Source organism: Chelonia mydas, chromosome 1 (assembly GCF_015237465.2).
Source record: "Chelonia mydas isolate rCheMyd1 chromosome 1, rCheMyd1.pri.v2, whole genome shotgun sequence".
In the NCBI taxonomy this organism is placed as follows: domain Eukaryota; kingdom Metazoa; phylum Chordata; order Testudines; family Cheloniidae; genus Chelonia; species Chelonia mydas.
In genome coordinates, this window is record NC_057849.1 from 333,600,688 (window position 1) to 333,622,069 (window position 21,382).

Consider the following 21,382-nt stretch of genomic DNA (forward strand, 5'->3'; position numbering starts at 1 on the left):
GAACAGCAGCAAATAATTTTCACACATGCAGAATTAAGAGATGCCAGGGATCTTATTTCTGAAACAGTGTCAGAACTTATGTTTCAGACACTAGCAGGGGCTGAAAGACCTAAACCCCACAGCTTACAGAGCATGCGTGAAATATCGTTGGTCTCCATTTTATTTATTGAAATCTTATTTACAGGTAAACAGGAGAAAGATCTCTTTTTGTATATTTCACAAGTGTACGAATCCCCACTGGCACATACTTGCTAAAAGACATCACTGAATAGAGCAGATATATGCGGTATAATTCCACTCATCCTTTGCCCATAAAAAGGAGTGAAGTGATTTACCAGGATTTACAATGCCTGCAGTATACATCAACTAAAGGGGCCATGAATTGATTTGCTAATCATTATAATTACTCTTGTGGATAATAAAACAAACCATCAAAGTTATAATGAAAATTGTAACAGTTATTTTGTACCTGAAGAATACTACAGCCTTACAGTCTGATCCAAAGCCTGAACACAAGTCTTCCCGATGACTTGAACAGGCTTTTCGATCAGGCCCTTTTTCTCTACCCTTGGATTTAACTGTTAGAGATTTTTACTTTAAGAACTTGAGGCAAATTGGAGGAGGTGGTTCAAATGCCACTCAAAAAGGGCCTTGTATCAAACATTCTTTTAAGTGCACAGAAATGATGGAAAACCTAACCGAAAGATATCTCCAAATGTCTCAGGGAATGTCTACACTATAATCATCAGTCAACCTATGTAAGGTTGACTTACAACCACTTCAGTAATTACTGCAGTGGTTCATGTCCACATTGCCCTTCTTCTGCCGGTGATGCGGTCCTCACCAAGAGCGCTTCCATCAACTTAAGAGGGGAAATGTCGGGGGCTGAGCGCCAGGGCTCTCAGCTCCATACCAGGAACAGGGCAGCCACACTGGGCTTCTCGGCTCCCTGCCTCACGTCAACCTAACACTGTAGCGTAGACCAAGCCTCAAATTGCATATGGTACACTCGAATTAGGTTAACCTACCACCTGTATTAGCAGTACATGCAGCAAGAGGCTGCTGTGTTATCAGCACATTTTTGTACAGGAATGAGGCATGGACTCTTATACTCTTATCAGGAAAAGATACTTAACAGCTTTCATATGCATTGTCTTCATTAAATCTTTGGAATCTCCTGCAGGGGACAGAGTCACCAACACTGAGGTGTTCAAGTGGGCCAGTATACTCAGCATGCAAACACTCCTCAAACAGAAATGCCTCCGCTGGCTAGGGCATGTGCACCGAATGGATGATGGGAACATCCCAAAGGACATCGTCTATGGCAAACTGACATCTGGAAAAAGACCCAAAGGACACCCAAAATTGCGTTTCAAGGATGCGTGCAAGCAAGACCTCAATGAAATGGACATGGATGCGGATAACTGGGAAGATCACACTCAAGACCACAGCCTTTGGAAACAAGAGCTTAACAAACGTCTTCTAATACAGGTGGTAGGTTAACCTAACTCAAGTGTATCATATGCAATCTGAGGCTTGATCTACACTACAGTGTTAGGCTGACATAAGGCAGGGAGCTGAGAAGCCCAGTGTGGCTGCCCCATTCCTGGTGGGGAATTGCGCGTGGAGCTGAGAGCCCTGGTGGTCAGCCCTTCACACTTCCCCCTTAAGTCAATGGAAGCATTCTTGGTGAGGTTGCACACCAGAACCACCGACAGGAGGAAGGCAGGGAGGACAAGAGTTACGAGAGAAAGCAGTCTGGCTTAGCAGAGGAGAAGAGACCTTGCAGAAGACAGAGCCCAAATGGGCTGAAACACCACCTTTAAATGTGACAGATTGTCTCTCTCGAGTGGGTCTCTTCAGCCACGGCTGCCATAAAATTATTGAATAAATTCTCTCTCAGGGGCACATATCCATGATTTATCAAGACTGAAGGATGCCTACTAGAGGTCTGACATGAGTAATTAACACATGAAGGGAGGCCTCATTTGTTCGAAGACAGAATTAGAGAGGTAAAAATATCATTAGGATGAAAACAGAACATTTGTGCTAAATAAGGTAAATAAATAGATCAGAAGGCGGAAAAAAGAATGTGACCCAGCTAAGATAAGAGGGGGAACACCCATTAAACCATTTACTAACAATGGACAAGATAAATTAGGAATGGAGAGATGAGGTAAGGAGTAGGTCAAGTGTGGACAACACATGGACACAGCATCCTGCACAGGGATTGGTTCCTACATGGTAGTCAATCCAAAATGTATGATGCAATGTACAGTAAATGCAATGCAATGTGTAAATGTATATAAAGGAAGAGGTTTTCTGTATAACTTTGTATGTGTGGTATGCCCTATACCCACTCCTATGCTTGAGTCTGATCAACACAGCATAGTTTGCTGTAAGCCAAATAAAGGAATCTGAGTGATGAAATCTGAAGTTTAACTGAGATTTTTGGACCCCAGAGAACTGGATGAAGTGTTCTTTCAGAACTGGACAAGGTGTTCTGAATAAGCCAAGTGGAAAAGGTCTCAGAGGGAATCCCACTATATACGAAAATCATTTACTGAAAGGCAGATAAAAACAAAACAAGAAAGTTTTGTTTACAGGAGGGACAAGGTTTTCAGCTTGATACAGAATCCAATTAAAACAGGGAAGTTTTACTGCCTATGAACTACATTAGGTTATTTTAAAAAAACTGGCTTAAGGCTCATACCACACACCAAACCCTGAATAATCTGTTTTCTGTTAAATTAGTTAAGTGAAATACAGTGCTTACATGAAAGATAAATAACACTGACTGCACTGTAATTAGTGTGCAGTGTTCAAGTCATTGTTAGTCTATTTCTGCTCCATGAGGGAAGTTCTTATATTTAAGAATTTTAAAGTGATAGAAGTGCCAGCTTCATGTCAGAAGCCAAACATTTAAACGTTGGAAATGTAGCCAGTCATATTCAAGATGCTCTGACTAATCAGATTGTATATTGTTTATGATCTATACTATAGTAGCACCTAAATTGGAACCCCATTGTGCTAGAGACTGCACAAACACAATCCCACCCTGACCTAATTAGCTTGGTATAAATAAACAAGACATGCAGTGGGTGGGAGGGGAAAGAGGCACAGAGAAATGAGGTGATTTGCCCTTGGTCACAAAGCAGGTCATGGGCGGAGCTGGGGTAAGAAACCAGGTCTACCAATAGCCCGTTCAGTGCCACACTACCTCCCAAACAACAGAGCTTCTTTTACTTGTTGGACAGTTCAGGAGCACAAAGGTAACAAAATACAAAGAAACGTATATTAAAAAGTTTTTTGGCTGTTATTTTATGTCTGAGCAAAAGCTTTTTCATCCCACTAAATACAATCAAATCTATTTCTCTCTCTTTTTTACAAGCCCATCCAAGTGAGAGGGCACACAATGTCTCCAGTTTTTACCAGTTCAGCATTTTACTTCCATATGCTAGTTGCATTTCTAATTTCTGCTTGCCAAGATCTATGGCACTGGCATTTAATCAATAGCGTAATTAATAGAGACAACCTTGTGATTCAGCAAGTCTAATCATTTAGCCTGTTTGACTGCCTATGTTCACATGAATAATTTAGCAGTTCAGGAATGCTATGAACAGATTGGATTAAAAGCAGGATGTTTTATTCAAATACCTTTTATTTACAACAGTTCATCTAGGAGGAGGCCAAAGTGCTTCACAGATTAGGAGCAAAATTAATCCCACCTTAAATAGGTACAACTCTCACTCAAAATCAACAGAAATTGCCAAGGCTAAATTTGCCCATATTATCTACATCTCTATGGAATAATTCACCCTATTACCAAACTAAAGCCTGCTCTTGCAAAAACCACCACAGTATTTTACACTAACATTACAAAACAGCTTTTAGGAGGGAAAGTGAAGTGTAACTTTTCCCCAACTGAAAACATGTCAGTCTTTAGATTAGATTGTAATTACCTATACCACAATTTGCCCAGAAGCCCAAGCTCTCTTGCTGGGCATCTTTGTACAATGAGAAAATAGGGGACACAATCCCATTAACTAGCATCCAGGCCTTGGGGTCATCATACAAGAAGGCTGAGACCATCAAATCCAAACTGGACTGAGAGTCTAAAATGAAGTCCTTACTAAGAACAGTTAAATGTCTATCTTTGACCCAAGGGAAAAAGCAAAGCCAAAATATATCCCCTGCATGATGAATGACGATGAAGAAGCCCCTGGGCTCATAAGTGTCTTCTGTTTACTTTGGCCAAAGCATTTTCCATCAACCTCACTGGCAGTGGCAGATTAATGATTTTGCTGCCCCTAGGCCCTGAAATAATTGCTGCCCCCGGGCAGCTCCCCGCGCCCCCCCGCCCCTGCTCTGACTCCTCCCCTGCGTGTGCCGCTGGGTCCTGCTTCTCCCTGCTCCCTGCAGGCGCTTGTGCGCAAAACAGCTTCACGCAGCTGGGGGAGAGGGAGGAACGCGTCATGCTCAGGGGAGGAGGCGGGACCGGGATTTGGGGAAGGGGTGGGAATGGGGGCAGGGAAGGGGTGGAGTTGGGGCAGGGCCGGGGGGGCGCGAGCACCCACTGGTGCTGAGGGAAGTTGGTGCCCTGATTGCTCTTACAAATTTGCTGCCCCTGCAAATTGGACGGCCTCGGCATTAATATGCCGCTGCTCACTGGGATTGGCACTAAAACTTCAATGTGTGCATTTGCATAGTGGCGATAGAGGCAAACCCTCCGTTGGATTATTAAACCCTCTTTAGTAAATTGTACTGATATACTGTCCTCTTACCCACCAAGGCATGGCACCATTTTAAAATACAATATAACAAGACTAAAATTAAATAGCCAAACCTAACAGACAGAGAAGCATTACTAGAAAAGAAATATGGAGGTGTCCAACACAGGAGTGGACTTAGAAAAATCAAATCGCAGGAAAAAGCTAGAAAAACTACACTATATGAAGCATCTGGTTTGCTGTAAAATAAGAATAGTGCAGGTTTTCACTGAATTGCATTATTGTTCAATTTCTTCTCTAATAGGATCCAGTTGTTTAAATGTATTTCTATCCCCTCTATGAACTTTTCAACCTTACTGCCAGGTCCATAGAATTTTTCATTTGAGTACTCTGATGCTCCATGACTAAAATATGTCTCACCCAAGTCCACTCAGGGTTGGCAAAAAAAATACTTTTTGTAATTTAATTTGAAAGTGTTTCAAGTAATTTATGGCACACTTCAGCAAAAGGAGGCCACATATCCTTTTATAATGAGATAAGGCACTAAGACTAGTCAAATTCAAAGGTGTGAGGATGCATTAATGCTGATAAGAGGTGCACCACAGCACCATCATAGCCCAAGACCACTAGTTTAAGGATTATTTATTAGTATGTGTTTGTATGGCAATCTAGTTCCCAACCCTTGATTGGAACTTTGGGGTGCTATTTTAATACAAATTATACAACAATGAATTTGTGGTCCTGCAGCAATACATAAAGGCAAGACATATATAGCATTTCTTTCACACACAGTACAACTGGGTGGTTTACAGAATAAAGAACGTGGCCTGCATGAGCAGTTTACAATCTAGTATTACACACAAAATGCAGTGTTGTCTTCCTGAGACAACAGATAGCTCGTGTCTCTGCAGCTAATTAACATTTTGGCAAACAGCAGCAATGTCAAATTGACAAGGATCTCATCAGTTTCACTGGTGCGCTTTAGAAACCACACTACAATTTCTGTTTTCCCAATGTGACCCCTAGGAAGACATTGGAAATAGAGGGTAGGTAGAGAGTAGAGAAGCAGAGACTAATTTCCTCATTTCCACTCCCACACTGCAGGAGATTAAAGGGTAGAACAGCAGAAACTCTGCCAGTAGGCTCTGTGTGACGGAGATGACTTCTTCCAACAATTACAGAGGTGTGAAGCTTCATATTTATAAAAAAAATAAAATATGTACTAGCTGGATGCTCATACTCAAGATTGACTCTGCCTGGGGACTTTAAGGACAACATCCTGGTAGAAACCCCAGCATCTTACCTCTCCCTAGCACCTGTGCTTCTCATGAAGGCACAAGCCGTAGACTCTGCTAGTGGAGCTACTCCCACCCTTGCATTTCCTACCTCTGGCTAGTAGATTTAGTCCTCCTGCTAGTAATTACTAGCAGGAGGACTAAAGACTTCCCCAAGACTTATAAATAAACAAGTAGCAGCAAATTTTAAATGGCCAGAATTTCCAAGGACAACACATAAGTTGCACCTGCAAGATCTGCACACCCGATGGGCAACAATGCTTTGACTTCACTACTGGACTGAAACCATTGCTAAGCTCCACAGAGAAATTTGGGGACCAGGGTGAGAATTTTTTGCACCTTGACAGATGGCAAAGTCTGTTGCCAAAGTTGCAGGACCAGAAAAGAAAGCAGTTGCACAGCAACAGCACAATTAAGTTTCACGTTTTAAACAAGAAAAGGCCTCATTACATTGTAAGTGCTCTGGGGCAGGGACTGTCTTCTTTGTTGTCTGAGTTGACAGCACCTAGCACAATAGGTCCCTTGCTCTTGACTGAAGTTCCTAGGCACTACCACACAATAAATAAGCAGCCAACAACTACTGGATAAAGCTTCCTCCCAAATATATAAAACTGGATTATTAAACTGGGGTTTTAGTTTAGTCATGGAAGGCATTTCTCCCCCTCCTGATCTTGATTTTCAAAGAAGTACTTTTTAAGCTAGACAATTAAATAGAATTTCCAAGATGGTTCTTAGCAGGGTACCAGCAACTGGAGTTAAACACTAATTAAGCTTCAAGATAAAAAAGCGGTCTCTTCATTAAACACAACACTTTCATTGCAAAGAAATAAATTCAGGATGAGTCACATGTTTCAGAGGTCTGGAGGTCACAGATGCTAAATGGTCTTACCCAACTGACTGTACCCTCCTAATCAGAAGATTGAAAAAGAAAAAACCCAACCCCTGCCTAATCCCATTTACTCTTATAATTTTATCTCTGACGACAGAACGACACACTTCCGAGCAATAGTATTTGTCCAAATGCAACAAAAGGAACTGGGATCAAGGAGCTCCAGAAAAAAAAGGAGAGGTGACACAGCAGCAGAGGTCTCAGTTTCCTCCCAGCCAGCAATACTGAACCCAAAAGTATTAGAAGCTGTAAATGAAATGACTGAAAGTGATGCCGGACCACAGTGAAGACACGTAATAATAAAAACCCCTAGCAACAAAGAACCGAGAGAGAGACATCTTAATTAAAATGTGATTCAACTCTGATAATAGTGCATTTAGTCTACAAAGGCATTCTTGGTTTGTAGTCAGGGTCAGAACCCATTACTTTAATAAATAAATAAATAAATATTTTACTGAATTTTACCCATTAACACTGCAGAATCAGCACAGCTAAGAATGAGAGTAAGACAGAGTCCATTTCCTTCTTATCCGATTGGAACTTAGTAAGTTCCATTACCCCTATATAGCAGTGAGGTGGGTTGCCCAGGTATTGCTGAGGGGATAATTTGGCGTATAGAATCTTTTTTCTCATGCATCATCATCACTAGAAACAAAATCTGGTTTCACTCTCATCTTGGAATCCGAATTTGTGCAGAGTTGGCAGTTAGAAAACAAAAAAGAATTTTTTTAGTTGTGTATGGAAGTCACTGAGAGACAATGAATCAAACTCCACAATGCCTTTTACAGTTACTTTTCAGAGAAGATTTATAGGAACTATTACTTTAGATTTGATCAAATTAATAAAACTATCTGTCTGAACTATACTTACGGCTGAGTGAAGTCACGAGTAATGAAGTCTGAACTTTTGAAGAGGAGGAAGATGTCGCTGAGGGTTTTACATTTCAGAGAACTATTCATTGCTATCCAGTAGGCATCCTAAACAAGAAGGAATGATATCATTTGAAATGTACCTTTACGTGCCTTATCAATAGCTGATATACAACTACTGCACACCATTTTGAAGTATGAGTTGACAAGCAGGACTATAAAGATGGACAACTGATTTTGGCAGGAGTTTCTCTTCTCATCATGAACACATGGCTCAATAAAGCTATAGTTCTGTGCATGGACATCTACTGACATCAGTGCAACTGATTTTATTTTCTCTACAAAGCACTAATAAGTGCTTATCAAATGAAGAGAAGAGCTGAATGTTTGAGAAGGACATGCAGACTGTACCTCTTCCCATATAAATTCCAGCTCATGAAACAGTACCCGGGTGATGCAGTGCTGTATGACATCACTCGGGAAAGGCTGTGCAACTCGACTGCACCAAATTGTACTGCAGCAGCACTCCACTGAGAACTCTGCTACTGCATCAGCCTCCATCAGTGCAGTTACTCTCCTCCCAAGTCCCAGATACATCAAAGAATTGATTACAACAAAGTCTGTTAAAACATTTAGGATTTAATCAGTGTTCTTACCCTGGGAGCACTCCAGTTGAGCTTAGGGAAGATGCTGCCTCCCAAGGAAGTGATAGCTTCTTGAACTTTAAGTGCAAACTCAGGGAATTCTGGTGCCTAAATGGAGAACAGAAGGTAATTCACGTTCATTTAATCAGAGAAAAGGTTAGCTTTAGAAATACAATTAAGGATGTAAATTATAGTTGCAATAGATTCACATGCAAATCCAGTATTACCACTCAAAAACCATGAGGCAGGCTCCAAAAATCATGAGATTTTAAATAATTTTTTGTTTTCTGGTGCTTGAACCTTGGCCGTTCATGTTCTCAAGCTTTTCTCTGCAATAATGAGGGCTGGAAACTTACTTGTTTTTTAAAATTAAAACTGAGATTCCTGGGCTTTAGAAAAAAAAAGGTATCACAAGACTGATGATAAAATCATAAGAACTGGCCACACTGCAAGTCAAACAAATAAGCAACTTTTAAAGAGACACCTGTAGGAGAAGTCCAGACTATATATAAGGAAACAACATTTGACAAGATTAGAATTTTTTTCATGCTGATTTTAGGCATTTCAAACAAATGGTCTTTTTGGGGGGGGATGGGGGAGGGGCGTTGGATGTTAGACATTCCCCTAAAAAATTTACAACCCAAATATTGTAGCATTATGCCAAGGTATGAAAGCTAGAAAGTGGAACAATAAACAAAACTGACTGGTCTAATTTCAGTGTTGAAACTGATACAAGTGCAAAAGTAAACAAGCCAGTTAAATAACAAGAATATGCATCAGATCTTAACACCTCACTAAACTAAAAGTTAATTTATTAGGAATATATATATGTGTGTGTGTGTGTGTGTGTGTGTGTGTGTGTAAATAGACACACACATTAAAAAGTGTGTGTGTCACACACACACACTTTAATATTTATCACTTAACATGACGACATCCCTGTAGAGAAGAGCAAATCTTTAAATATCTACGTACACAATCCCAGATCCCGATCTCCAAGCTGTTCTGCACCTGAAGTTAATAGGGCTTCATGCAATGTGGCTCCCCATGATGGGAAAAGAGCTTGTAGGGCTGGGGCCTTGAAGACAGTCTTGAGTAATACATGTGTTGTTAACTTGCACCAAGAGAATAGACTGTGCTGGGAATCTTTGGCTTTGAAAAAGAATGTGATGCTTGTTTAAAAATAAATGATTTACTGTATAGCAGAACACCAAAAGTAGAAAAAAAATCCCTCACGATGCTACAAGCACTACTAGTGTGGGTGGCTAGCGCAGAAGAAGAAATAAATCTCTGCCCTTCAAAAGAATATCAAAGACTTGTGGACAGTTGCCAAAGATTTTTCATCCTGAAGAATAAATAAATTATGTCACAGTAAGCAGTGTTTAGAAAATGCTATTTCCATCAGTGTTTATATAAAATGCATCTCAAAAATAACACCTAGCTTAAAGATAAACTAAGATCTTTCCCCTCCCCTCACACCCAGACTGCAAATAAAACCTTACATCCACAAGAATATTTTATAATTTCAGAGATCCTTTTTTAGCTTCTCCCAACACCATTTCCCACCAAACCACTTAAAAAAAAAAATCCCCACTTAAGTGGAATGATTTAAGTTGTGCTTGGTTTCATATGTTCTGAGTTTTTACTTACTGCACTTTTTAGTTTTCAAGAGGAATCGTACTTGAAGTTCCTCCCTCCCAACCCCGCCCCAAAAAACCCGAACAAGCAATTTTTTGCACCATCTAATTACTTTTCAAGGTCCTCTACGGTGACATTCACCAAGTGATAGCTGGCAACACTGATGCTCTGTCACTTTGTGTGCATGCAGTCCAATCAGCATGAAGATGCTGGGAGCGAAGGGGCATGCTCAGTGTAGATGACATCTTCTGAGCATTTAGCAGCCAAAATGTAACGAGTCTCAACTGACCATGTGCGAACTGTGATTTTCGGAGACTCAGAACGCAGCCAAATTCAGGCAGCAAAGGCTGTATTCTGGAACTAGGGCAAAATTTGTCATACTTCATTTCCCTGCTCCAATGCATGGTAATGTTAAAAATTCGCAATAAAAATGATTGTACACATTTTGTTTACCATGAGCAAAACAAATTAGTCCATAAGCTTGTTGTGAAAAGTTACTGAGCAGTTTTGAAGTTCTCCACTCTCCCACCACAAAAAAAAAAATCAACCTGGTAGACATCTGCCATGGAAAACTTCATCCCAAACAGTTGAAGTTTGCCAAAGTTCTAAGCAGCTGAAAATAGGGTACCACAGTGGAAAGTGTCAAGCACCCTTAATGATAGGTGTAGCTACCTGGACTACCTCCAATTATTATTTCTATTGTTAGCTCATAAGGACCCCAAACAGGGAGTTGGGCTCCATTGTACTAGGCACCATGCCAAAACAATACAAAAGTCGTCTTTGCCCAGCATGCTCACAACCTAGGACAAAATTAGATCCAGAATCTTTAAAAGAAATTGAAGCTGGTTTCAGTCCATCAGTTCCTAAAGAATCAACTTTGCAAAGACCACCTCTTTTTGCAGAACAAGTATTATAGTAGAAAATCAGAATATGCTGACACGTCACAAAAACCTCATCCCACTCACTCATGCTGTGAACTAATCAGACACCAAAAGAAGTCTTTTAAACCCATTTTTCCTGTGTTTTCTCAATGTCAGAGCACTCACGCTGCTTTTATAACCATTAGTACAGCATCACTGCCTTGGTCATATAGTCATAGAATTTAAGGCCAGAAGAGATCACTGGATCATCTAGTCTGATCTGCTGTATATCAGAAGCCACCACCCGCACACTAAACCCAACAACTGAAATTAGACCAAATATTACAGCCCTTAGGGGACTAAACTATTATGTGCCACACCAGTGCCTGAGGCCCTTGAAATAGCAGGGAATTACGTGGGATATATCCAGATGATTCTGGCAGGTGACCCGCATCCACATGCTGCTGAGAAAGGCAAAAACACCCCAAGTAGAATGGCAGGCCAGTGTTGCGGAAGTTTGTGTTAGCAGTGTGCCTGTGCTGTATAGTGCCTGGTCTGTGGACAGAGGACTGAATTCTATCGGGCTGTCAATCTGGCCCCTTTTACTAGCATTCAATTTAATCTTTACTGTCATTAAGTAACTGTGAGATGACTGTCTAGAGCCTTTCCATTTTAATACATTCCCTGCCTGCCCCATCCCTGCACAAATGGATTTCTTTGTGAGGTTTATGCAGCTGGCTTTTCTATGTAGTTAACTTCTCTATCATGCATTTCTTAAGTGTTCATAGTGGCCATGACAGCCACGGCTGCAGGGCACAAAGTAAGGTTCAGAATGTAGATTATGAGCCAAGTAAAGAAGTTATTTTCACTGAATCTGAAAAAGACAGTTGGCTGTGTATGTGTGATGGATTTTCTTAATAGTTTTTCTTTTAAAATACTTTGACATTTGAGAAGGCACTTCTTTGTGTTCATACAGCAGTCCCACAATCCCAGGCTACACCCTGGGGGGATCCCATCACAGTTTGTCTTAATGATTGGCTGAACAAGAAGTAGGACAGAGTGGACTTGTAGGCTCTGAAGTTTTACATTATTTTGTTTTTGAGTGCAGTTATGTAAAAAACAAAAAATTTACATTTGTAAGTTGCACTTTCAGGACAAAGAGATTGCACTACCGTACTTCTATGAGGTGAATTGAAAAATATTATTTCTGTTATCAGAGGGGTAGCCGTGTTAGTCTGTATCCACGAAAACAACGAGGAGTCTGGTGGCACCTTAAAGATTAACAGATTTATTTCGGCATAAGCTTTCGTGGGTAAAACCCCCCACTTCTTCAGATGCATGGAGTGAAAGTTACAGATACAAGCATAAATATACTGGCACATGAAGAGAATAGCTACCAGCTATTTGGACTCTCTCCTCAGACCCTGTGCTACGGGCACTCCTTGCTATCTTCGAGACACCACCAACTTCCTGTGGAAACTACAATGCATAGATGATCTTCCTGAAAACACCAGCCTGGCCACCATGGATGTAGAAGCTCTTTACACCAATGTTCCACACAATGATGGACTAGAAGCTGTCAGGAACAGCATCCCTGATGAGGCCACAGCACACCTGGTGGCTGAGTTCTGTGACTTTGTCGTCACCCACAACCATTTCAGATTTGGGGACAACTTATACCTTCAAGTCAGCAGCACTGCTATGGGTACCCGCATGGCCCCACAGTATGCCAACATTTTTAAGGCTGACTTAGAACTACTCTTCCTCAGCTCTCGTCCCCTAGTGCCCCTCCTCTACTTGCGCTATATTGATGACATCATTATCATATGGACCCACGGGAAGGAGGCCTTTGAAGAATTCCATCTGGATTTCAACAATTTCCACCCCACCATCAACCTCAGCCTGGTCCAGTCCACACAAGAGATCCACTTCCTGGACACTACAGTGCAAATAAGTGATGGTCACATAAACACCACCCTATACCGGAAACCTACTGACTGCTATACTTACCTACATGCCTCCAGCTTCCATCCAGGACATCATCACACGATCCATTGTCTACAGCCAACCCCTAATATACAACTGCATTTGCTCCAATGCCTCAGACACAGACAAACACCTACAAGATCTTTATCAATTATTTTTAAAACTACAATACCCACCTGCGGAAGTGACGAAACAGATTGACAGAGCGAGACCCAGAAGTCACTTACTACAGGACAGGCCCAACAAGGAAAAATAACTGAACACCACTGGCCATCATGTAAAGCCCCCAGCTAAAACCTCTCCAGCACATCAACGATCTACAACCTATCCTGGAAAACGATCCCTCACTCTCACAGACCTTGGGAGGGAGGCCAGTCCTCGCTTACAGACAGCCCCCAACTTGAAGCAAATACTTTCCCGCAACTACACATCACACCACAGAATCACTAACCCAGGAACCAATCCCTGTAACAAACCCCGTAGCCTACTCTGTCCCCATATCTACTCTAGCGACACCATCAGAGGACCCAACCACATCAGCCACACCATCAGGGGCTCATTCACCTGCACATCTGCTAATGTGATATGTGCCAGCAATGCCCCTCTGCCATGTACATTGGCCAAACCAGACAGTCTCTACGTAAAAGAATAAATGGACACAAATCAGACATCAAGAATGGTAACATACAAAAGCCAGTAGGAGAACACTTCAATCTCCCTGGACACTCAACAACAGATTTAAAAGTAGCCATTCTTCAACAACAACAAAAACTTCAAAAACAGACTTCAAAGAGAAACTGCAGAGCTAGAATTCATTTGCAAATTTAACACCATTAATTTGGGCTTGACTAGGGATTGGGAATGGCTGGCTCACTACAAAAGCAATTTTCCCTCTCTTGGTATTGATACCTCCTCATCAATTATTGGGAGTGGACCATATCCACCCTGACTGAATTGGCCTTGTCCACACTGGTTCTCCACTTGTAAGGTAACTCCCCTTCTCTTCACATGCCAGTATATTTATGCTTGTATCTGTAATTTTCACTCCATGCATCTGAAGAAGTGGGGTTTTTTATCCACGAAAGCTTATGCCCAAATAATTCTGTTAGTCTTTACGGTGCCACCGGATTCCTCATTATTTCTTTTGTTTATCATTTTTACACTGCAAATATTTGTAATAAAAAATAATATATACTTTGACTTCAATTACAACACAGAATATATATGAAAATATAGAAAAACAACCAAAATATGAGTTGGTATTCTATTGTTTAACAGTGTTAAACAAAACATGACACTTTACAAAGGTAAAATGCAACAAATAACTCACAAAATTCCTTATCTGAACAATTTACAATCTAAGGCACCAATCTGAAAAAGACATAGGTGTGTAAGTAGCTCCACTGACCTCAGACACTACTCACAAGCGTAAAGTTAAGCACATGTGTAAAGTCTCTACAGATTCAAAATGCAAGGCTGTAAACTCTAAGTGAACATATAAGCTATTGAAGGTAGAGATCAGGATAGGTGTTTGTACAGTGCTTAATACAATTACTCCTGGGGGAAATTCTGTGCCATTGCGTGCACACGTATTTCATGTGCCATCCATATTTTTAATTCTTTTTTTTTTTAAACAGAAAAAAAAAGCATCTGCTGAAAAGTTGCTGAAGTTCTGCCTTTTGCCCATCAGAGGGCGCTATGGCACTAGAATACAGCAGCCACTCCTGGCAAACCCCAGCTACGATAGGGAAGAGAAAGAGCCTGCCTTCTTCACAGTGCCTGTTGGGCCAGGTCAGGAGATATGGGGAGACAGACAGCGTGGGGCTGTTGGGGGGGTCAGACAGGGGCTCATAAGGGCTAATGGGGGAGGACAGACTGGGGCAGGGGCTGAATGGGAGCGGAGGCGCAGGGTCACAGGGGGGAGGTAGGTGCAGGACCACATGGGAGGAGGGGGGTGCAGAGATATAGAGGGACGAGGGATGGCTCAGTGGGGACACAGAGACGGGGGTGCAGGGGCACTTGGGCAGAGGAGGAGCAGAGCTACAGGAGGAAGGGGGATGGCTGTGTGGGGGCACAGACACATGGGAACAGGGTGTGCATGAGGACAGGGGGATAGGGTGTCTGAGTGGGGGTGGAGGGACATACGGAAAGGGGGTGCAAGGATACATGGGAGTGCAGGGTCACATGGGGATGGGAAGAGATGTGCCTGACTGAATGGGAAAGGCTAGGTGTCAGCCAGGATCTGCCTGGGGGACACGAATCCCTCCCTCCCCACCCCCAGAAAAACCTGTTCCATACTTTTCTCACCCATACTCAACAAACCTTCAAGTTCATACCCAGGCTCCTTCCCAGCAATTACTTCCCTTTCCTTCAGCTCCTCCATTACCCTTGACTTCCCCAAGCCTTTGCACTGCTTCTGAGAGGTGCGGAAAATATGGTTCTGTACTGTAGTTTAAATGAATTATTACTCAACGTTCTGTATTAATATCCCTCGTAAGGAATCTATTTGTCAAAAAACATTTCCTGAATCTTTTTTGTTGTCTGTATTGTTAGAGACATACTTTCTGACAGGTATTTAGAAATAAGTTCCAAAATAACTGAAACTGGTGTGATTATGTTGTGTTATTTGACAAATAACATATGCAGAATTTTAAAACATTGTGTGCAGAATTTTTAATTTTTTGGTGCAGAATCCCCCAGGAGTAAATAATGGAGCCACAAAACTGATCACAACACTTTGGCTCTACTGCATTAATAAGATGGATGGCTATGGCACAGATGATAGGTAAAAAGGGGTGCAAGTACATTAACATTTGTGGAACTGATGGACTTTTCAGAAGTGATTTGGAAGGGAAGAGGGAGGGGGCTTGGTTCACAGTAGTCAGGATCCTGTTTCAAGAGCAGGGGGCTGCACAAAAAGGATGCAAAGACAGGAGAAGGAAAAAATGACAATTTGAGCAGATAGTATGAAAGGGACATAGGAGGAAATAATGGCAAAGGTGTAGGAGAGTGGGGTTGCGGAGAGCTCTGAAAGCAGAAAGCTACAGGGCCTTCATCTCTTCTGCTTAAGGTTTGATTATGTAATTGGGGAGCCATGTTGGAAGTGGCAAGAATGAAAGATAGCTATATTTAGTGCTGAACTTCAGTTCATTTCCTATAGCCTGGTGAGAGTCTGATCCTTAAACACTGTGGATAATCAAAAATAAAAATGGGCCAAAGGAAGCAATAACAACTTGTTTTTCATATTACAATTTAAATAAGTTTCCGGTTACTGGTGTGTTTTGTACAAAAAGTGAGATTCCACCAGGTTCTATAATGAGAAACATCCACCCTGCCACAAATCTGGAATGGCCTGATACATGTTGATTGTAACAATGGGTAAATTTAACCTTCTGAAAATGAGGTTAATTCTCAGGTTACAGAAAGAATAATGTGGACAAAATTCCATGTTTTTAGGTACATAAAGCATCCTTACCGTAAGTGTTGTGGTATTCTCATCATCCGACCACTAAATAAAAGAGGAATAGAACAATTTTTAATGGTTTTTTGTATGTCCTAGCATATTTATTATTTATGTAACACCATAAATCTACACTGAATTGTACAATAGGTAAAACATGCCAAACAAATCCATTCTCTGTCCTGGAGATCTTGTACCATAAAGATGAGAGGGGGTACAACACCCAACATATAGAAAGGTGCTGTTATTGTTGACTGAACACTTCACATAAATGAAGATAGCAAATAAGAGCTTGTCTACACAGTGAGTTAGCATGCAGTAAGCCAGAGTGTGAATTAACAGCGCACCAGTGTGCTGCACACTAACCTGATGTGTAGAACCTGCTACAATGCAGTGAAAGTCCCAGAGCATGCTGGGCTTCTGAGCCGTGCTCCGGAACTTTCACTGCGCTGTAACAGAATCCACACAGAGAGTTAGTGTACAGCAGGCTGTCATGCTGTAGAGTCATACCCTGGCTTGCCACACACTAACTCACTGTGTAGACAAAACCTAATAAAAATAATGATCTAAATGAAAAAGGGAGAGGCAGAACTGTTCAGGTATCATGGGGCTATGAAAAACCATGCACAGCACAAAGCCTTGGGTTCAGCATCAGTAGAAAAAAGTCTTGAAGTCATCTTTGCAAATTGCAACCAGAATATGACAGAGAAGCAAGCCAACAAGATGTGCAGCGTAAAGCTTGGCACAGCTCTGTTCCTGCCTAAATCTTGTCCCAATTCCCACCACTTCTCAGTTCTAGACCAATGGTTAGCTAACTCCGCTTCAATTCTTTTTCTCTTTAAGAGCTTACATTGTTTTTCTCAGGGTGCCTCCTTTGCCTGGAATGTCCTCCCTGATCCTGTATGGTACACAGCCTCTCTTTGTTCCTTCAAATGCCCCCTGTAAAACCCACTTCTTTCCACAGCCTCTCCACTTTTTCTTTCGGAGCTTAACAAAACCAATTAATAAAGAAACTAATAAGAAATGTGCCTTGTGAGAAACAAATATCATAGCAACATTTTATCCAAACTTTCCTCCCTCCCTGAAGTCAGGATGCATCTAACCCAGGGATCGGCAACCTTTGGCACGCGGCCCTTCAGGGAAATCTGCTGGCGGGCCGGGACAGTTTGTTTACCTGCAGCGTCTGCAGGTTAGGCCGATCACAGCTCCAACAGGTAAACAAACTGCAGGTAAACAAACTGCCCCGGCCCGCCAGCGGATTTCCCTGGCGGGCTGTGTGCCAAAGGTTGCCAATCCCTGATCTAACCTAAGATATAAGTTCCTCACAGCAGGGACCATGTTTTTATTATTCAGTAAAGTGGTATGCCTCCCTATGGATCTCTACAGATGTGGTAAGTATTAATACATTTACTTTGTAAGAGACTTCACACAAGTTTTATTACATTTTGTACCAACCTGTATTTCCTCTGCCTGATCATCATCACTGGCTTCCTGAGAACATGTTGGGGGATCATCCCTGAAACAAAAGTTAGAGAGGGGAAAAAAAAGCTCTTAGAAATCTTGAGTCTTGAGAGTTTGATTTTGACAGAACACTTTGGACTTCCACCATAACTGCCAGCTAAAGATCTCAAAGTGCTTTTATAAGTGGATGAATTAAGTCTCACAATACACTGTGATACAGTTACAGTGAGTCAGTGGCAAAGCCAAGAATAGAAGACAGATCTCCCAAGTCCAGTGCCCTAGTCACAAGATCATTCTGCTTTTTTGTCAGCATATCACTTTCACTTCTGAAACCACTCAAACTCATTGAAGATTGTGTGACTCATTTTATTCAGATTTTTATACCACACCCATCAACACGGTAAGTGCCTCCCAGCAGTGCATTAAATGAGATAACTAGAAAACCACAGGACTGATGCGGCTCCTCTCCCCGGGGGAAAACTGGGAGCTCTTAACTTTGCTTGATGTTCTGTGTGTTTTTGTAGGTAAGGTCAAAGAGGCAGGCCTTACATATGGAAGAGAAGTCGAGGTTTTTAATGGTTCTTAGATATTATAGGAATTCATTCCACAGTCTCAGACCACCATTTGAGAAAGTTCTGTCCCCTTACAAACAAGCTGGACTATTGGTGCTTTGTTGTGCCTGGTGAGTGGAGTGGTTGACCACAATCTTCATCTTGGAGCTTTAAGTGATTTCTTAGGTTCCTTGGCCCATATCACTGAGCACCTCAAAGGGAAGACCAAGTCCATGACTATGATTCCATATGCTGCGGGAAGTCAGTGTAGCAAACAGGACAGGTTTCATGTTTGCCATGTTGCTAACGAGACAGTGTTACTGGAGAACAAATACTGCAAGCAGCTAAAGCCTGGTCTATACCTAAAACCTAGGTCTACCTAGCTACATTGACTTAGGTGTGTGATTCCTCTCCCCCTCCCCCCCGCAAGATGTAGTTAAGCCGACTTAAGCCCTGGTATAGACACCATTATGCCAACAGAAGAATTCTTCTGTCGACCTAGTCACAACCTTTCAAGGTGGTAGATTTACTACAGCAATAGAAAAAACTCTTCTATTGCCGTAGCAAGTGTCTACATTGTAGCTGTGCCACTGTAGCACTTGCAGTGTAGACATAGAGTTTCTGCTAAAAGAAAAGGAGGACTTGTGGCACCTTAGAGACTAACAAATTTATTTGAGCACAAGTTTTCATGACTATGACAAAGATACTATGGGGCAAACTACAATTCAGCTCTGCAGATCTAAGATTCAGATGCTGATTCATCCAGGTTTAAAAGCAAGACTAATCGTGATTGAGAGAAGATGATGTCTAGGACATGTGTGTCTGCTTTCTGGCTAAGAAAATTCACCTTCCAGAAAGTCTGGACTTTATACACGATTGTGTGTTTAAGACACTTAAAAATCAAATTATGCAGCAGTATATGACAACCTCTCCACTGAACACAGTAGAAACTGCTCATGTCCAGCGACTGCATAATCAGACCTTGAGTCTTAGATTTTCAGAAATTTGGCCACAAATTGAATAATAGCTGCTAAGTTGATTTACATAGTGATGCAGGATCAGAGGCAAGATGCAGGCCCTTCCTAGCCATAAAAGTTTGATGACAACTCTAATTTCCCATACGCATCCTACAGAAAACATTTTAAATGGGGGGTGGGGGGCGAAGGGACAACCACCCCATCATAGTATGGTTTCATCTTTTTGAAATATTTTAATGAACGCTCCCTCACTCCGACTTTACTCCTGGGGAAATTTTGCACACATTTTAAAATTCTGCAAAATTCTATATATTTTCTTTGTCAAAATAACACAACATCATCACACCAGTTACAATTATTTTGGCAATTTATTTCCTAATACCTGTCAGCAAGTATGTCTGTAACAATACAGACAACAAAAAAGATTGAGGAAATGTTTTTTTGGCAAAGATTCCTTACTAGGCATATTAATACAGAACTCTTGAGTAATAATTCATTTAAACTACAATCACAGGGGCCGGCTTCCTCATTTCCCAAGGGGTGATCAACCCCCACTCTGTCCCAGGCCATGCCCCCACTCCATTCCTTCCCACAAGGCCCCACACCCCCTCCCCTGAACATACCCTGCCCTCGCTCCACCCCTTCCCCTCAGCGCCTCCCGCACACCACTGAACAGCTAATCCACAGAGGGCAGGAGGCACTGGGAGGGAGGGGAAGGAGCCGATGACATGGATGCTGGTGGGCAGGAGGCACGGGGGAGGGGGTGAGGAGGAGCTGATCAGTGGGGCCCCTACGGGTGTTGAGCACCCACAATTTTTTTCTGTGGATGCTTCAGCCCCAGAGCACCAACGGAGTCGGTGCCTATGACTACAATACAGAAGCTTATTTCCCACACCCCTCAGAAGCAGTGCAAAGGCTTGTGGGAGTCAGGAGTAACGGAAAAGCTGAGGGAGAGGGAAACAATTGCTGGGAAGGAGCCTGGGAGTGAACCTGTGGGGTTGCTGGGTATGGGTGAGAGAAGTATGGAACAGTGGGTTTTTTGGGGGGAGGAGGATTGTTAGGGCGTTGGGGAGCTCCTCCATGCAGAATCTGGCTGACCCCCTAGCCTCTCCCATTCACTCAGACACATCTGCCCCTATCCCCATGTATCCCATACCCCCACTCGGCCACCCTCTGCCCCGTCCTCATGTGGCCTTGCACTCCCCTGCTCTCTGTTCCCATGTGGCCCTACACCCCATTCCCATTCAGCCCTTGCCACAGTTTGTCCCCCACCACTAGCCCTTCTGAACCCCAGTTTATGTGATCCCCCAGTAGCCCTCTCCCGCCCCCCATAACCCATGCCTTCTAACCTGGCCCTGCAGGCAGGGCGCTGTGAGCAATGCAGCCAGCTGCTGTTTGCTGCCGGTGAGCTGGCTGCTCTCTGTTCTGGTGCCACAGCAGACCCTGGTGGGCATAACGGCAGTGCCTCTCTGACAGAATGTATTCTCTCTACACTTGCAAAAAGAGGCTAGTGTCGTCAAAGGTTGGTTTAGCACTTCAAACTCTAGTTCCAGGTGCTTAGCCAGTAACTTCCACTGGTTCAGTGATCTGACTTTCTTTAAAACTTGACAGCAAACAAGTACTATTCAATTTAAAGGATTTTAACAGATTACATAATAAATTTAGGCCTAAATATAGGTTGTCATTTTCAAATTTAATTTTAAAAGGGCTGATTTTAAAAAAATAAACCTGTATTTAATTAAAATAAAGAATCTAATTTAAATTAAAAATGGGGGTGGGTTTGTTTCCTAAATAATTGATTTTCATTCACCCTATATTATCAAATATATGCAGATGAAGTAAGTATAGGGAGACAGAATTTAATATTTGAAAAATACTTAATTTTACCTTCCTGAAACTACCAGAGTTCCATCATCCAGCAAATAATCCTTCACATTCTGTGGAAGTGGAAGTATAGCACTGAACAAACAAAAGGCAGAAAATTTATTAGAATAATTTAAAAAATCCCATTAACATTCCATG

General features: G+C 42.1%; 1 protein-coding gene across 2 annotated transcripts in view; it reads right to left on the minus strand.

Moving 5' to 3' along the window:
• Window positions 1-21,382, minus strand: part of CDC123 (cell division cycle 123) — a 77,454-nt gene that overhangs the window by 55,042 nt on the left and 1,030 nt on the right. For both annotated transcript variants that reach the window (XM_037889307.2, XM_037889308.2), the window contains exons 2-6: window positions 21,248-21,319; window positions 17,827-17,887; window positions 16,387-16,419; window positions 8,440-8,535; window positions 7,785-7,891 (exon numbers count right to left, since the gene is read on the minus strand). In XM_037889307.2, coding sequence (XP_037745235.1) covers window positions 7,785-7,891; window positions 8,440-8,535; window positions 16,387-16,419; window positions 17,827-17,887; window positions 21,248-21,319 — 369 coding nt within the window. The remainder of the gene's footprint in view (window positions 1-7,784; window positions 7,892-8,439; window positions 8,536-16,386; window positions 16,420-17,826; window positions 17,888-21,247; window positions 21,320-21,382) is intronic.